This window comes from Medicago sativa, chromosome 4 (genome assembly GCF_051527215.1).
Source record: "Medicago sativa cultivar Bolivia chromosome 4, Bolivia_mono, whole genome shotgun sequence".
NCBI classification, from domain to species: Eukaryota; Viridiplantae; Streptophyta; class Magnoliopsida; order Fabales; family Fabaceae; genus Medicago; species Medicago sativa.
Window position 1 is genome coordinate 74,860,281 of NC_140752.1, and position 19,800 is coordinate 74,880,080.

The 19,800-nt window shown below is 33.1% G+C and overlaps 3 protein-coding genes across 3 annotated transcripts; 1 reads left to right on the forward strand and 2 right to left on the reverse strand.

The window, feature by feature from the left end:
* The first annotated feature begins 375 nt into the window (after positions 1–375).
* On the forward strand, positions 376–1,173 carry LOC146931863 (calmodulin-like protein 3). Its single transcript, XM_085708347.1, has one exon. The coding sequence runs from the start codon at positions 432–434 to the stop codon at positions 1,008–1,010; it is 579 nt and encodes a 192-aa protein (XP_085564473.1). The 5' UTR covers positions 376–431; the 3' UTR covers positions 1,011–1,173.
* Positions 1,174–10,323: 9,150 nt separating this feature from the next.
* Positions 10,324–12,766, reverse strand: LOC146931864 (uncharacterized). Its single transcript, XM_085703440.1, has 3 exons — positions 12,201–12,766; positions 11,583–12,104; positions 10,324–11,145 (listed from the first exon to the last, which is right to left on the reverse strand). The coding sequence occupies exons 1-3, from the start codon at positions 12,604–12,606 to the stop codon at positions 10,802–10,804; spliced, it is 1,272 nt and encodes a 423-aa protein (XP_085559566.1). The 5' UTR covers positions 12,607–12,766; the 3' UTR covers positions 10,324–10,801.
* Positions 12,767–16,840: 4,074 nt separating this feature from the next.
* Positions 16,841–17,785, reverse strand: LOC146931865 (uncharacterized). The gene has a single exon (XM_085707704.1). The coding sequence runs from the start codon at positions 17,783–17,785 to the stop codon at positions 16,841–16,843; it is 945 nt and encodes a 314-aa protein (XP_085563830.1).
* Positions 17,786–19,800: the final 2,015 nt, after the last annotated feature.

Genomic DNA, 19,800 nt, shown 5'->3' on the forward strand with positions numbered 1-19,800 from the left:
GTTGGGACATCATCTATTATCTTTGATGTTTTTTTGCTCTTAATTTAGCAAAAATAAAAAAATTAATTTAAAAATGTGAGACCTTTTTATAACAAATTAATTTATTTTTTTTTGAAACAGCATATATATTCAATACTTGCCTTATAAAAAAAAATTGCCCAGGATGATTACTTTTGTGGTGTTACCAGGGTTAGGCCGTATCCCGAAAGGAATCTTAGCGCATTCGTTTCCGGGAAATATAGCAGCAATGTTGTAGTTTACCACAAGTAAACGTCATGCGTTGACGCTTCTAGGTGAAGCTTACCAAATGTCATTTTTATTTATTGTGTATATATAGTATATACGTAAGAACCCTAAACATCAAGTCATCCACATTCAACAACTAGCTTAGACCACAAGGTTACTCTGTCTAAATCATCTTATTATTATCAATGGAGCAAATCCCTTGTAGCATAAATATGTTTGGGTCATCAAATTTTCTTAGAATAATTCTCCTATGTTACATTAAACTTAAATATTTCCTTTCAATTTTAATTTTTTATGTGCACACATTGTGGAACTATGTTTTCTTTTTCTACAATTGGAAGTTATGCAATTGCATCACTCTTTCAAGCTACTCTAATCTTGAACAAGTGAAGCAGGGTTTGAATAGCTGCATTCAAAGTGGTGAGAAACTGTGCAAAGAAGAAATCATTGTTGTGATGGAAAAGCTGGGATTAAGAGTGGAGTTTGATGGGGATTGTATAGATGAGTTTGGTGATGAACAAGAAATTGCTCATATGTTTGAAAATGGGGTTAGTTTGGAAGAGTTGAATGAAGCTTTCAATGTGTTTGATGAAAACAAAGATGGGTTTATAGAGGCTGCTGAGTTGAAGAGAGTCTTGTGTTGTTTGGGATTGCATAGAGATTTTGTGGAGTGTCAGAAAATGATTAATGCAGTTGATCAAAATGGAGATGGATTAATTGACCACTATGAGTTTGTTGTGTTGATGGAACAAAGTTTTGGTTGAATACTCTGTTGTATTGCATTGTAGGCAAAGTTTCCTTTCTTTTTATTTTTGGTTGGACATGAGAAATAATAACCAAACATCTTTTAAGACTCTGTATAGTAGTATTGTTGCTTAAATCTTATTGTAAGTTATTTATCTTAATAAAAAAATAGTAAGTTATTTATCTCTCTTTTTTGTGTCAACTATTTCTCTATCCATGTTATAACAATAAAATTTACATTCCCTAAAATAAGATTTACAAAATGTCACATGAACATGTTTTATCATTTCATCTTAGATAGTTGGGATAGGTGAAAACTCTAAGGGAGATTTTGCCGCCTATTTAAGATCTACGAGGTTCAAAAGTTTAATATCTGCAATTTCGCGTGTAGAGGATACAAATTTAAAAAAAAAATGTTTTATCAAATAGTATAAAACAAATAATGAAACAAAATAAATTGGTGATAATGAAGCATCTTAAAGCAAATAATATAAATAAAAAAAATAGTTCTTCCAAAAAGATAAATATGCCATTTTTTTTTGTTAATTTTATTAAATCTACTAACTTTTTTTTAGAGGGTTAAGATCATGTTTGGCCCTCCTTATATCTAATTATCTTCCACTTTTAAGGAGAAGTAGGACCAAACACAATTTTTATAACTCTTACGAAAGAAGTGTCTTATTTTCCCTTAAAAAAAATCTTATTTGCAAGGAAGAAAACTACATAGAAGTGAGTTTTAAAATAAGACATTGAAACAAACTTCAAACCAACTTACACGGCACTTTGCATAGTTAGTTTTCCCATGTGACATTTTTTTTCTTTTTTTGACATAATTAATGTGTATCTCATTACATAATTAATTTCTATATATTTATTTTATCACTCTATCCCTACAATTCTACGGTCACCACCGACCTCTGCACTTTGCAGGTACACGAGTTTAATATGTATTTTTCACCCCTTAACTTTTAAAAAATTATGATTTTGGCCCCTAACAAAAAAATAGCAATTCTGCCACTCTTAGACGACAAAATCACACACAAAAAAACACCCACGAAAAACATGATCCATGTGAAAATCACTCATTTGGATTACAAGAAGAGAAACCAAGATGTAAAAGGGTGATTTCAATCCAAAAATTAACCAAAAACTATCCCTCTTCGATGAGCGAAGAAAAGAACTTTAGAAAGAAGATATAACTTATCTCTTTAAAGGACACTAGAATCTTTTTAAATATATAATCTAAATCAATGTTTAATCACCGTAAAATTATTGTATGGCGTTGTTTGATTTTCCATCTTATTGAGGTGTTCATTTTGTTTATATTAAAATATCACCTTTATTATGAACATCATTAAATGACTTGAGCATCAACGTCGGATGGAAATCATGGTATTCAAAACTAGTATTTAATTCTAGTATTTCTAATGAGCATTGCTAAATCACACGACAAATCCATACACACGACATGCACGATAGGTGATGTGGCATCACTTCATTTTTTTAAATTCAATTTTAATTAAAACAAATTAAAAAAATCTGAATGGTGTTTAGTGGAATACACGGTCGTGCATATCCCACGACAAAGCAAGTCGTGTATTCAAGCATTTCTCATTTCTAATATATTCTTCATTATTGAGAGCCTTTCAATAATTTTTCTCGTTCAATATTTTTCTTGTTCACAATCAAATAAGATTTTTTTTTAGGCCCCTCAGACCATTTACAATAGAGCACTCCATTTTGGGTGCTTAAATGAGTCATGCATGTACGCATCATCTATTTTTTAATTTTCAATCATATTACTTAATAAGCACTCAAATTTACTAAATATGTCATACTAATAACTCAATGTCATTGTATTTCAAACAAAGTTTATTGATTTGTGTATAATTTATTATGTATGTGTAACGCCCTCCTTTTTATTTAATTATTTTTATTAAGTTAGAGTCTATTTATGTGATTTATTTATATGAGGTGTTAGTATTTTATTATGCGACATTATTCTATTATTTATTAGAATATGAGAATTATTAGAGTAAGTAGATTTGGAGGTAGTTTTGAGATTAGATGTCTTTTTATGATTTAGTCGATTTATTTTGATGAGTGATATTTTGTTATGTTATATGTTTGTATTTACTAGCATAATATATTTGTTATTTGGTGTAGAAAAATATTTGTTATTGTTAGAGATATATTTGTTATTTGGTGTAGAAATATATTTGTTATTTGTGAGAGATATATTTAATTTAGAAATAAATAAGATTATGAAGAAAAGAGTAGTTTTGAGGTGTAAGAGAAATAAGAAGGTGTTATAAATAGAGAAGTTAGGTTTTTTAGAAAGAGTTTTACGTTAAACCGCTTTTTGGAGAAAGAGGAGAAAGAGGAGAACTCAAAGAGAGATAACCCTAGGAACGAGGAACGAAGAACGCTGCTTTTGATTTCAGAAAAACAATATAATTTGAGGGTGAGACTATCTTGCATTAATATTAAGTTGTTAAATCATTAGATTGCATCTAACAAGTTGAGGAAAGTTTGTGAGAATTTGAGAATTAGGGTTTTGAGAGAGATTTGATGATTAGATGATGAAAACTTGTTGAATTGATGTAGAAATTGTATACAGTCCTTAGATAACCCATAGGATGATTATTGGATGTAGTTTTGAGGTTAAAACCATGAAATTGGATGAGATGTTGGTGAGTTTAAGAATTAGGGTTTAATAATTGTAATAGGTTGTTAATAGATTTGAGAACCCTTTGAATTTGCATACAGTAAGTTGATGAATAATTAGTGTTCTAATGATAGGGCAATCATAGAGTAATGATTAGAATCAAGTTTGGAGAGTATTGGATCGAATAAGAAGTGGAAAAGATTTCCCCAAAGCGAAATCGCAGCTGAACTGCGATTTTGCTGTCAATGTGCAAAACGCGTTTTTATTGTCTCAGTTTGACAAGTTTAAGTTCCGAACTGGGTTTAGGTGTAAACACGAAAGTTGTAGGTATGGATGTTAGCTTTCTAATGCCGTTGGTCTCACGTCAATAGGATTTATAGAGATTGAGTTATGGTCAAATTACTGCACGTAGGTCACAGTGAATTTTTATGGACTTTCAGCACAACTTTTCCGAATTTAAAATAAAAACTGGTATTGATCGGTACATAATTGGTCTTAGGCGTAAACATGAAAGTTGTAGATAATTTTGTTAGCTTTCTAGTGGCTTTGGTTTGACGTGAAAATAATGTTTGGTCTTTGAGTTATGATTAAAATACTACAGGGAGGTCTTAGCGAAATTGTACGGTGACAGCATTCTCTGTTTCATGTTTTTGCGTTTTGTTCATATGTTTCTGTTTTGAATTGATCTTTGTTCTAAACATGAAAGTTGTTGATATTTGTGATATCTTTCCAGTAGCTTTGGTTTGACATGAAAATATGTTGTGGATAATTTATTATGTTTTTACAAAGATACATAGTGAATTATTGTCGATGTTTAAATACGATGTTATATGAAGTTGTTTATGATTGTTGAATATGATGTTTTAAGATGTTGTTTATTATCATTTGATATTGTTATATTATGATATGACATGAATTATTTATGTGATCCATATGTTGTCAAGATGTTAAGATGTTAAGACGTTAAGATGATAAGAGTTGTTAAGTCGTCGAGTCGTTATGAAGTCATCAAGTTGTTAAGATGTTATGTTGTCAAGATATCAAGATGTTAGGATGTCATAGATGTTCATAAAGTTTCTAAGACGTAAGATGTTGAGTCCATGCATACTCATTTAAAGATGAGGGCTCATGCCCGGAGCTTTTGCTCAACCACGACGATGGAGCTTTTGCTCAACCACGACGATGGAGCTTTTTGCTCAACCACGACGATGGAGCTTTTGCTCAACCACGACGATGAGGGCTTATGCCCTAGGAGTATATTTATGCTCAACCACGATGATGAGGGCTTATGCCCTAAAATGGTACCACATGCATTTGCATTTTCATGATGATCAAAGATGGTTTAAGACGTTAAGAGTTGCATAGTCGAGTCTAGATGCATTGTCAGGTCAAGTTGTTAAGATGTCAAGTTATCGAGATGTTAAGATGTTAAGATGTCAAGTTGATGAGCTATTAATGAAGTGTTTTATGAATGATTATGATCCTTAAGAGGATGAATGATTATGATGTGTATGATGATTGATTACGAAGTTGCTTATGATGATTGATTATGAAGTTGTTTATGATAAGATGCTATGTGATTTATGATAAGATGCTATGTGATTTATGGTATGATGCTATGTGATTTATGATATGATGCTACATGTTTACTAATGATGATATGTGATGATGTATGTGATATTATTGATAATATAAGATGAAGTATATGACTAATATAGGAAGAATAGTGACACTAGTTAAGAAAGTTTAAGTTGTTAGATATGATTAATGAATTATAAGATGTTTAAGTTGTTGAATGTACTTTATATGATTTATATGCTTTATATTATTGTTTGAGAAATCTCACCCCTCTGCTTGGAAATGTTGCTCTTCGTATGGGTAACTTGCAGGTAACCAGGATTAGTTGTGGTCGTGAGTGGACTCCTCACAAGTGTGTCTTAGGTGCTCTGATACGTAACGGGATGGGATTATGTCTTCTATTTCTATTCCTTACGTATTACTTATGGATTTTTATGAATAAATGTTGAACAAGACTTATGAGATTTTTATGTTGAGGCCTGCGTGCCAAAGATTATTTTTATTGTTGAACTAATTTCCGCTGCGAAGTTTTTAAATGTTATGTTGTTATATTTTTGAAGGATAAATTATTATTCCATTTACGTTTTTTTTAAGAAATGTGACATTCCGTTTTATGATGAAAAACTCTGATTTTATTTAAGAAATTTTTACGTTGGGAAAACGGGGTGTTACAGTATGGCCCACGAAAATTAAAGAGAGAGAGGGTGTTTACATAGTCATCCTTCTCTATAAGCACCAAACATTTTCTCTCCTCAATAGGGGTGCTTATTTATTCGAGTGCTAAATAGGTGAAGCACCCACCATTGTAGATGCTCTCAATAACTCTTACGCCCCTCAATTTCTCTTAGACCCTCTAAAATTCCGTTTTTACCCTAATAAATTTGGGGTTCGGGAGGTGTAGAAGATATTGAGAGTTCGTGAAAAGAAATCCTCATTGAATAAAAATATAGAAATAACACAATACAACATGCTAGTAAGCCCTTACACAAGAGTATTATTTTTCCCACCCTATAAGATTCTCGTGCGCTATGTGTTTTTTCCAAAAATGCCCTTGAGGTTTCCGGATTTCATAATCCGGAATGGTGTTTTTCTTTGTTATAGGGTGAAAAATGGAGTTACGGATTTTTCCGGATTTTGTAATCCGGAAACTTCAAAAATAGGGCGCATTACATGATGTTTCCGGAATACATAATCCGAACACCCCCTAAACACCCTTTGTGCAATCCGGATTACGTAATCCGGACAACACCAACACCAATTCTGAACATGTTTGTAACAGTTTCATATCACATTTGCCTTCATGTATTGTTACTAGTTCTCTTTGTGCTTGTGTTGATGTATGATTGAAGGTCTTCTGTTAATTGTTATGTGTGACAAGTTGATAAAATGACATATTTTGTGTATATGACTAACCTAAATCTTTGTTGAATCCTCATGATATGAATCAAAATGATTCTGTTTGCCTTCATTTTTCGCACATTACTGCTATTAGATTGAGCTAGATGTTATTCTTTGGACCAAAAGGGAATATAATAACAATGAATAGTTGAGTATACCATTTAAAATTGGTTAGATAGATCGTACATGTAAACTATATCTTTAACTGTTTTTCTGGTGAAATCATGTGCTTTTAGTCAACTTTTAGCAATCTTCTGCCGGAACTCAATCGATTTCCTTGGTAATTCACACAGAATTTTTTTTACTGCTGAACTTGTGCTTCAGGTGTCCTAGTATTTGCTGCTTAGGCTTTTTACAAATCTGTTCTTTGTAAGCTAAGTTGGGAATGACTTGTCTTTGTTAATAGTTATGTTATGTTCAGAATCTAAAATTCCATCATTTATACCCTTTTTTATGGTGCTAATGCAATCCGGATTACGTAATCCGGAATGCAAGAAGGCATTTTTGAAAATTTTACAGGGCGCACGAGAAGTCAACAGGGTGGGAAAAGTAATGCTCCTTACACAAATACCAACCAGCCCAAGTCAATAAGAAAGAAAAGAAGAAAGAAAAAAAAAAAACACTAATAAAACTTGGTCATCTAACTGCATGTCTGGTCTGCGTTTAACACTATCAAACGCACATTCAAGTGCTGCAAACATGGTTCAGAAAGTTACAAACATGGTTGAATTTAATTTTAAAAAAGTGATTCCATTGATTAAACGCGAGTCCACTCGAAGCTATATTTCCAAGCTTTTGCGTCTCCTGTAATAGATTCTACAGAAACTTTCTACAGAAACTCAACTTATTTGCCAGCTTTGCCCCTTTGACTGCCATTTACATATATATTTTAATTACCGGCCGCTTGTTTAAGGTTTCTACCTATTTGCTTCTATAGGTTAGAGATGATGTATAACCCGCTGGTTAACGAAAATAACCAACTGAATAATCTTTTTCTTTTAATTTCTGGAAGAAAAAAAATTAATTGGTAATGGAAACTGAAAAGAAAAAAAAATCCGAGGGGTTAACAAAAATAATTAATAATGGTTCTAATTCAACATGCATTTAAACTTTTTTTTTTTGATCAAGGAAACATGCATTTAATAAAATTATCATAATCTATTTTATTAAACATTTCTTTTTTAATAGATAATAAAGTCAAACCAAAAGATAATTGTGAGACCGAGAATAACAGCTGAGTTTGTTTTATCCTGGAGGTGGCGTGATCTAGTATAAGATATGATTGTAAAAAAATTGTTCTAAAATGGTTATACAAATATCATATCTCTTTCATATAATATAATATGAAATTGCAAATTTATTTTTTGGATTGTATTTTCCAGACTATTTTGAAATAAGAATCGGAGGGCGCACATGTTTTCACATATTATAATATCTGTCCTCATGAACTTGACTAAGTTTGTATGTACAATGCATAATATATGTAAAATTCGGGGTTCGAACCCCGATTACCACAAAAAAAAGATTATAATATCCGGTTTTTTAGGGATATAATATCCGAAAATTAACTAATTATAAGCAAAATGGTGGTTTTAGACCATCCCCAATGGTGAGGTCTTCACCATTTAAGACCTGATACCTAATAGGTACCTCCATTGGGAAATTTTTTTTTTAGGTCTCTTAAGACCCAGGGTTGCTTTTTAATAAAGAGTTATTGGTAAGACCTATTTAAACATTTTGTTAGATCATCTCTATTGAATTGGTTGAGTACCTATTAAATACGATTATTAAAAAAATAATGTGTCTATTTAAGATCCGTTTAAAACCTCAAAATTAAGACTCTCAGTTATGAATGCTCTTAGATAAGAGCTGAATACGGTGGAAAATAATTTCTCCGATAATAAATTACATAGGCCCCACATTGAGGCTTTATGCTTACGGACTACGGTAACTAAGGGCATCGTATGGCCTTTCCACGGTCAAAACACTTGACCCTAACTGATCTGACACATCAATAATAGTTGATGGCAAAACAAGTATTGGTAGGGTCACAACATTAAATAAATCTATATGACCTTTGTCCTTCAACACACATGATCACTTATATATAAGGATTAAGGAGGTATATATAATACTTTTTTAGCATATTTCACACATTAATTATCATTGAATTTTCTTCTTCGAAAAAAATATCAATCAATTGACTATACATGTCTTACAAAACCATATTCAAAGAGTTATCTAACATACTTGTACCCCCTCCCCAGAAAATAAAGATTGGTGGATTAAGACTAAATACATTGTCATAATATGTTTAAAATTATTTTTACCTTGATGAACATAACAGTCACATTTTATGGATATAGTCAAATTTTGTTACAAGTAAAAGACGTTGAATACGCATTATATTTCTTTGAAACAGTTAAAATGAATGTCACACCTCACCAAACCACCTAGTTTTCATCATGTTTGAGAAATAAACTTTGTGATGAAAGACTAGTAGGATCACAAAAAGAATTCAGTTATATAAACCTAAGCAAGACTACCCATGTGAGTGGCATGAATTTAATTTCTCAGTAAGTTTATGCTGATGAGGGAGAAGCTGTTGAATAGTTCACCATCTTGAATGCATTACTTGCTTAATTTGTGCCTTAGTTATTGCATAGCAAAAGGCCCATAAGGAAAGGATGTTCTCAACAGTTCCCTTAATTTCTTCACCCTAAAACTATCTTCATCACTTCTATCACCTTCCCCCCAAAATAGTTCTCATACCCCTTTTTCCCAACTAAAAAGTCAAACGACCCTTGTTTGAATAGCAACTTGAAATTGAAACAAACATATTTATAATCCCAAAAAGCAACCTTAAAAATAAAGAGTAAAGACTACCAATATTTGTCCTTTCCTAGCCTTTTACACGTGTGCTTTCTGATCAAGTCCTTTTTGCCTCCTAAATTGTTTTAATAATTGAAATACCCTTTTTATGCTTAACAAATTATAGCCATATCCTAAGAACATAGAGAATGTCTCAAGACAATTAATATCAAATGGTCCATTTCAATCTTCATATGACTTGTCGACAAATATAACATAAAGGATAAATGTAGAAAAGAGGAACCAAATTAAATGTAGAAAGGCGGAAACAAAATAAAAAACCTAGTCCAAATTTATTTATTTTAGTTTGGTATTCATGCACTTATTGTTAAGATTAATCTCTCGAGTTAAGTGAGATCTATTTAAGAGGTTTATCTCTTCTAACAAATGTTTTTTCATACAACATTTTAGAGATTGAAGTCAAATAGCTGAGAGACTCAAACATCTACCATATATATGTTTGGTTCCCACTATTTAATGTATCATTAGATTTTAGAGATGTAAAATTGATTTTGACTCGATTCCGTTTATATATACTCTTTCTAGTATAACTTATTTTGACTGAAAAAGTTATTCCAACTACAAATCAAGATTTGTAGTTTTTAAAGCCAAATATAATATTTTCAACAAACTCTATGTCGAGTTTATTAGGAGGTAAACAAATGAGGTTGATCATTAGTTAGCTAGGCAACCACATTATTCCCTAGCTTCCACATCTTTGATAAAATGTATTTCTGATTTAATTTTTAATAAAATGATATAAACTATTTTCCCTCGACAAAAAAAAAAGCCAAACATAATAATTTTTACATTCAAAATTATCAAACTCATTTCACCCGTATGTATTCAAACATGAACTATTTAACATTAAAATCAATTCCTAAAATCAATTTTTATCTGGTTAAAACCAAACGCACAGCACTTAAGCCACAATAAATTGTAAGAAAAAAAAAACATGATCATAATGGACGGATAAAGGTTATAGTAACAGTAAAAAATTGAATTCCCGCAACAAAAAAAAAGTAATAAAATTGAATTATATTATTATTATTATTATTAATTTTATTAAAGCTTGGAGAGGGGTCCCATATGATGTGAGAAAGAAAGGAGATGAGAAGAGAGATAGGTGATATGAACAGAAATGACGCAAGTAACACAGTGACCAAAGTAGAGCAACTATCCTTTCTGTTTACCTCGAATGGTTTTTAGGTAATGTTGGACCACACCTATATTGAGGAGCTTCAATGGAAAAAAAAAGGGTTGCATTGCAGCTTTTTGATTGGTTTATAACTTTGATCATGTAGCTCCTACTCCAAGGAAGTCAATAAATGGAATTGCATCTGAAGGAGGGGGATTACTCATCAGAACTTGATCTCTGTGATTTTCTGCTGCTACCACTGATGATAGTGAAACTTCACAGCCTAATATCTGTACTGTTGTTGTTGTTGCTGCTGCTGTGGTGGAAATATTTGATGAGAAACTGTAAAAATTGTTGTTTTGTTGTTGCATTGGCATCATATATTGTGGATATTCATGGTAGTAACCACTTGGTGTTGGTGTTGGTGTTGGTTGATTATCATGTAAATCACTTGGCCTATCCCAGCTTCTCATTTGGCTATAATACTCATTTCTTCTACCTCCTGAAAATCCAATCCATTTCAAGAAAACATTAATATTATAAGTTCTAATCTTTTTTTACAACAAAAAAAAAAAAAAAACCTGATTTGTGCAGATTTAAGAAAGGGATAGTTATATTAATGTAACCAAAAGATAACTAAATGAAGGTTAGCATCAGTCACTGTTCTAATGTAAACCAAAATGATAGATGAAAATTAGATATTAATAAACCTTGGAAAAAATGTTAATTACACCACCATATAACAATAAAAAATGATTAATTAAAAATCCTCATGGGAATGAATGTAGGCATGGATGTGAGTTTGATAAAATTATAGTGACATCATGATCTTGTTGAAACTCAAGGGTAATTTTCCTTTCATAGATTATTGGTTCAAAGTGATTTTGTCAAATTCAAACCTAACCTAAACATGCACATATAGCAAACATATGCACATACCAGAAAAGAAATCAAGTGGTGACTGTTGAGCAAACAAGCCAATAGGAGTAGGTGCTTGCTTGTCACTTGAGACTGCAGTTGAACCATTTAAGCCACACTCAACACCACCATCAATTACACCATGGAAAGATGAATATGGAAAACTAGCCATGTTATAGCCAAGTGTTCCATTTGGAAGGTTAATATAATAAGGTGGTGGTGGTACTGGTTCCATTCCTGTGGCTGTGACTATATCCCTAGAGACAAAGCTTGTATTCTCTTCCATTCTTCTGTAAACAGATTGATTCAGCCTCCTCCTTCTGTAAGCACTTGATTGTTCTCTGTACTTTCTTGCCATTATAACATGCCAGTGATTCTTAACAGCATTATCTGTTCTTCCAGGGAAAAGCCTTGCAATCATGGCCCATTTGTTACCATAAATTCTATGAGCTTGCATTAATCTTTCTTCCTCTTCATCACTAAAAGCTCTTCTATTAATCCTTGGATCCAATTGGTTGAACCATCTTAGCCTACAACTCTTGCCTTCAAATCCAAAAAAAAAAAAAAAAAAGTTAAGAAAAAGAAAAAGAAAGTGACCCAAAAATAGAGGACACAACAAAAAGAGGAAAGAAATATAACCTGATCTGCCTTCTAGCTTTTCAGCTATGAGGTTCCAGTTCTGAGGACCATAAAGAGCAACAAGTTCTTTGAGCTTAGAATCTTCTGCAGGTCTCCAATGACCTCTTGCACAAAGTTTAGAGTGACCAGTATCTACCTCTTTACCACTGACATAACTATTCTCATTAGGGTTAATTTTTTCACTGTTTTCTCCAACACCATCACCAGAATCAGAACCATTACCTTCCCCACCATCATCACTGTTGTTGTTTTCCTCAAAGTTTCTTTCAATATAACATTCCCTCATAAATGGTAAAGACCAATTAGTAGTAGTACCCTCCTTAGAGATATAGCAATCTTGAGATGAAGAAGAAGAAGCAGCATAGTTTAGTGATAAAGACTCCATGTTTGCATAGACCATTCCCATTGAAGAAGAAGATAAAGAAAGAACCTAAAAAAATCTAAAGGGGTTTGAAGTTATGAAGCCTCTTGAAAGAAAGAAAGAAAGAAAAAGAGAGAGAAGAAGATTGAACAATTGAAGTAGTTAGGTGTACAGACTGAGGCAATGACACTTGCATTCTAATTTTATTTTAATTTAAGCAGTTGCTGTCAGTATATATTGCTATTTATTTTACTATATTATTGTTATTTATTACTCCCTCCTTCCCGGAATATCTGACTCATTTTCTAAAAAAAGTGTCCCAAAATAACTGAGTCATTTTAATTTTCAATACAACTTTCATCATTCTCAATACAATATAACTCTAATTAATACTACTTTCATCATTTCTAATACAATATATTCCTTTTTCCCCTTTATTTATACATTTTTCTTAATCTTTGTGAAAAACCAAACTGGCTCAGATAAAACGGGACGGAGGGAGTACTCCCTCCGTCCCGGTATAAGTGACCTACTTTGGTTTTTCACACAGATTAAGAAAAATGTATAAATGAAGGGGAAAGTGGAATATATTGTATTGAGAATGATAAAAGTAGTATTATTTAGTGTTAAATTGTATTGGGAATGATGAAAGTTGTCTTGAAAATTGAAATGGATCAGTTATTTTGGGACACTTTTTTTAGAAAATGGATCAGTTATTCCGGAACGGAGGGAGTATTAATTTTAACAAAAGAACACCTTGGTCACACGTGTGAGATTGATGGGGGTGTTGTGTTGCAGTTGCAGGGTCATAGGCTGTCTCTCTCTAAATTGACAAGAAAGACAAGTATGTGATGGGTGCTTACTTCGGCTTGTACAGAGCAAAGCAAGGATAGGAACATACATCTTTCTTTTCAAAATGCTGCAAAAACAAAACAAGATTTGAGAGGGTCTTTGCTTTGTTATTGCTATGTTTATATGTTAGTAGTTTGCTACACAACGGAACAAGCCTTGTCATAGTTCATAAACACTCACTAATAAGTGTGTATGTGACCCTAGCATAGCATAACTATTCATTCATACACATCTCTTTCTCTGTCCCTGTCACCATCATCATCACTTCTTAGGGTCTGTTTGGTTCAGCTTATTACCACCCAAAAGCAATTCTCTACAGTGCCAAAAGTAATTCTAGCCAAAAACAACGTGTTTGGTTCAGCTTTTAAGAATTGCTTTTGTCCTCCAAAAGCAATTCTCCATGAAGCTACAAATCCTAGCTTCTAGCTTTTCTAGAATCAATTCTCCTTGAACAACGTGTATAGGTTTGTATATTTTATTATTACAACACGTTATTTTACTTTATTGCCCTTTATCAATTCTCATTCTTTATCAATTCTCCTTTAGCTATGTCTATTTTAGTAATTATACATTCAAAAGCAATTCTACATAATTGCATCCAAACATAAATCATTTTGTTTAATCAATTCTACATAATTGTATCCAAACATAAATCAATTCTCTCAGAATCAATTCTGTCAGAATCAATTCTATCAGAATCAATTCTCTCAGAATCAATTATATTCAAAGCTGAACCAAACGGGCACTTATGCTTGTGCCTGTTTATACATTAATCAGAAACAATTGAAAATAAAAAAAAAATGTGGGTTAATGTAGAGTTATGCTAATGGATTCTCTTACGACATGAATTAAAGAATTTATAGAAAAGATATTTGAACAACTATTTTTTTATACTCCCTCTGGTCGCTATTATAAGCAAAATTTCACTTTTTAGATACATTGAATAATTAATGTATATAGTCAATAATAAAGGCTAGATACATTAATTATTCAATGTATCTAAAAAGTGGAATTTTGCTTATAATAGTGACCGGATGGAGTAATTTTTATGACAACTTTCTCTCTCATACTCACATTATGTTTTTACTTTATATCTCTATTGCTTTGGTTTTTGTGTCAATCCATCATTTTATTTGTAAAATTTTGGTTGTCATAAAAATAGATGTTCAAATAACACAACTCAAGAATTTACAATGTAAAGTTTTATATTGAAAATATAACATTTTAAAAATTGTTTTTACAATTTTAAAATGTTACTTGCGTTGTTTCACAGAAATTATTAAGATATTTCTTAGCGTTTTCCTTTTGTGTGTGTGTCTATATATATATATATATATATATATATATATATATATATATATATATATATATAGAGTTAGGATCCGTTGACACCAGGTGTCAACGAATTCGTTGACACCAAATCTCAACCGTTTATTTTTTTTAATCCAAAGACCCGCCATTGTTTGTTAAATTTACTTCCGTGGGCTTTCTTCCCTTGATTCCTCCCTTCCCTTGTTGGGAAAACTCGTTTCTGCTTCCCTTATCAACGCATCTAACCTCCTGTGAAAGTATGTGTGTTGTCGTACTCGTAGATCTCAATTACTCAATCACCTCTACACATATCTAGCTAATCTAATTCTTTATTTTTTTTTTCTTAATACTGGGATTCGATATCAATTCAATTTGAAGGGTTTTCCATTCTACCAAAACTATAAAATTCATTTTGTTGATATCCAATCATTTGAAACCATAAAACCCTAGGATTATTTTAATTCATATTCAATCATTTTTTTTAAGGAAATTCATATTCAATCATGGTTAAACACTTAAAATTAAAAGCAAACTCATCTAACAATCTCCTACTTTCACCATTATCCTCTCCAATTGTAATTGTTATCATAAGCTTGGCATAAATTTCCTTCATGTGCTACAATAGATACGAGGAATTAAATAAGAGGGAAAGGAGATACAAACAAGAATAATAATATTCATAGGAGTGGGGGAAGAGAAAAACAATTTTCCCAGAAGAGAATAACGAGTATGAATACTCCATGTTTTCAGTTTGAGTTTTTCAATCACTAAAAGCAATAATTGTGTGGGAGTGAGAGAAATGATACACAAGAAAAGGAAACACGGGTTAATTATAGGCCTTTGGATTAAAAGAACTGACGGATGTGATTTGGTGTCAACGAATCCGTTGACACCTGGTGTCAACGGATCCTAACTCATATATATATATATATATATATATATATATATATATATATATATATATATTACAAGCCACCCTTTGGTGGTGTCTTTTATCAAGTCACACCTTAAGGTGTGATTTTTACTTTTTAGTTATAACTTTGATAAAAGACACCTTCCTAAAAGTAAGTTGGTGTCTTTTCGCAAATGCTCATAGAGTAACTTGATAAAAGACACCTTCATAAAAGGTGTCTTCTATCATAACCCTATATATATATATATATATATATATATATATATATATATAGGGGGTTGCTGGGATACACCCACTAGTTTTTATGTGGAAGTGTTTTAGCAAAGATATAACTAAAAAGTTGTTAAATACACCTTAAGGTGAATGTTGCTAAAACACACCTTTTAAAAAATAAGTGGGTGTATGTTAGCAACTCCTATAGCCATTTGCTAGAATACACCCACTTATTTGTTAGAAGGTGTGTTTTAGCAAGTTATAACTAAAAAATAGTTAAATGCACCTTAAGGTGTAGCTTGCTAAAACACTCTCACATAAAAACTAGTTGGTGTGTTCTAGCAAATCCCATATATATATTTGTTTTAGTTGAGGCGATTACTTGGTCATCCTAACAACCAAAATTTTCCTATAGGTATAAAAGGGAATTTAAATTTTATCATCTCAAAATTCCACTAGACTATACATAATACATTTCTAGTTTGCGATCGTCAAACCATTTAGCTTATATTTGCTGGGTTCATCTATCCTCTATTTATGCGAGAGATAGGTATAAATGATAAATTAGTATGTCTCACTTTAATGTGTATTACTAATCTTCTACCTGAGTATATTTCTCTCATATATGAACAGTAAATTAACGATAGATAAATGAAGCAAATTCAAACTCCAAAAGTATGTATTCTAATGAAGATATGTGCATATTCCAACACTAACACAATTCTAGGAGTACAACTTCAAGACTACAAGTAAGTTGAAGAGGAGAAAAGGTCATCAATGAGTTTCCTCTCGGATTGTATTTGATTTTGATAATAATTTTAGGGTCTCAATAACAAGCATTTTAAGAGTATTTTTTTTTAACAAATCAAAATGATATATATACTCAAGAGTGTTTCCAATTGCACAAGATGCGCAAAACAGAAACACCAACAATGTTAATACAATAGAGAGTCAGAATTCCCTTTTAAAGGGCCAACCTAAAAAACAAAATTAAAGGAACACATCCATACAAGAAAGCGGATGTATCCACCAATCATAATAAGAGTAAACTAAAGCTGTCTGTTTTGATTTCAGCCATAAAAATGAATGCAACTTCACTTTTTCAATAAGGGTAGATAGAGTAACTGACGTGTTTCGGAACACACGATTATTTCGATCCTTCCAAATCACCCAAATAGTAGCAAACCAGATAACTGTAAAGAAAAGATGAGTAGCTCTTGGCAAACCTGACATCCTGGTAAACTGAATAAAATGGTGTCGAAGCTCACCAGGAGGGACCAAATAAATTCCCAGCCAAGTCTGCACATTGTACCACAGAGCTCCATAAATATTACAATGCAAAAAAAGGTGAGAAGCTGTTTCTGATACATTACAACCAGCCACACATATGCCATCTGTTGGTATAAGAATACCCCGTTGAACCAGATTATCTTTAGTTGGTAGGCGATTGCGAAGAAGACGCCACCCTAACAAAGACACCTTTGTTGGAACATGCTTTAACCAAACATCGAGAACTTGTGACCTGTCAACCGTAACACCTGTGTCTGTAATATAGCGGTAAGCTGCTTTCGCCGAATACCCATGAACTGGGTCTAGCAACCAGCTCCAAGAGTCATGAACAGTGTCCTGCAAAATAATGTTACTTAAAAGAGAAACACACTCCCTCACCCTCTCCTCCTCCCATGCAAACAAACGACGACGCCAAACCCACTCATTACCATTGTCGTCCCACTCCAACCGCCTCATATCCTCAACCTTACTCTCCTTCTCCACCGCCAACTCAAATAATCTAGGAAACTTTAACCTCAATAGAGTGTCCCCTACCCAAGTGTCATACCAGAAGAAGGTATTCCTCCCGTTCCCTACCTTCCTTCGAACATTATCATCAAACCACCTCCCAACACCCTCACCTACGCCTTCACGCACTCTACACATCATCTTCCACCACACCGAAGCACGTCTATCTCCTTCCCTAAGCCGCCCCCAACCTCACCATACCGAGCCTTTAACACTCGATACCACAACCCTTCTTTGTCCACCAACATCCTCCAACACCATTTTCCTAACAATGATAAATTAAAAGCTCCCACCTTCCTAACCCCCAACCCCCCTTCTTCTTTTGGTAAACAAATCGAGTTCCAATTAATCCAAGCTATTTTCCTATGATCCTCAACACCCCCCTAAAAAAAAAATTTAAAATAGATTCAATAGAAGAAATTATACCTGCAGGGGCTTTGAAAAAGGAAAGAAAGTAAACCGGAAGCGAGGACAGGACAGACTTCAGAAGAACCAGTCGGCCACCATAAGACAGATATCTGTTATTCCAAGACGACAAGCGAGCCATAATACGGTCGACAACAGGTTTCCAAAAACTCAGTTTTCGAGAATTCCACCAATCGGTAAACCCAAATACACAAAAGGAAGCTTCCCTCTTTTACAATTCATAACTGAAGCCGCGGTCATCAGCCAGGAGTCAGGGATATTCACACCAGTCAACATACTCTTGTGGAAATTCACCTTCAACCCCGACACCTCCTCAAACAACAGAAGCACCGCCCGCATGGAACGTACATTTAGCCAACTCTTTTCACCAATGATTAAAGTATCATCAGCGAACTGAAGATGTATCAAAGTCACCTCACCAACTCGGCCCACTGGGTACCCCTTAAACAAATCCGCCCCCACCATTTCTTTCATTAGGACGTTGAAACCTTCGGCTGCCAGCAAAAATAAAAAAGGAGAGAGAGGGTCCCCTTGACGAAGCCACCTCTCGATAGGGAATTCCTCCGTTGGGCTGCCATTCACTAGAACCACTGCCTTCGCAGTCCGAATACATTCAGATATCCATTTTCGCCACAGAGTTGGAAAATTCATGTTTACCATCACCATGTCCAAATATGTTAGATCCACCGAATCATATGCTTTTTCAAAATCGACTTTGAACATCATAAGTTCTCTATCCAAACGTCTCGCTTCATCTACAACTTCATTTGCAATTAAAATTCCATCTAAAATTTGTTTCCCTTTAATGAAAGCAGACTTAGACTCGGAAACCACACTCCCTATGACAGTGTGCAATCTGTTAGCTAACACCTTCGCTAACACCTTATACAAGCAACCAACCAATGAAATAGGCCTATAATCATTTAGACACTGAGGACTGTTTACTTTCGGGATCAAGGCGATAAAAGTAGGCCTATAATCATTTGTCAATTTACCGTTTCGATGAAAATCCATCAAGAATTGCATGAAATCATCCTTCACCAACTCCCAAATTTTTTTGATAAAATCGAAACTAATACCATCTGGTCCCGAACTCTTGAAACTGTCGCAATCCCACACCGCTTGCTTAACCTCCTCAAGTGAAAAAGGTTTAGTTAAATTACCTCCTTCGCCAAAAGTGAGTTTGCGAAAAGGAAGAGCATCCACACTAGGCCGAATTGTAACTATTCTTTTGAAATGTGAAGAAAAGTGATTGAATACCGCAGCCCTGACATTTTGAACACCCTCGACAATTGCACCATTAACAGACAACAAAGTAATATCATATACAATATCAATTTTATTAATATATGTGGAATATTTTAAATTCAACAATAATTTTTTTTTATCAAAGGGAAAAACCAAGGTAGAAGAAACACACAAAAAAACAACAAAGGGGGAACTGAGTTCCCATAACATCAGCTAGACAATATCTCGATAGAGGATAAGGACATGTAGGGATGATCCTAAGCTCATGAGTAAACGAGGCGCCAAGTTTAGCAAGTCAATATGCATAAGAGTTTCCTTCACGCAAGGTATGAACAAAACCAACATTCCAATTTCTCAACATATAAGAATGAATTTTATCAATCAAATGAGCATAGGGGTGAATAGGTAGGACCCCATCCATGATAAAAGTCGAAGTTGTTTGACAGTCTGACTCACAGATGATATCCCTAAAACTAATA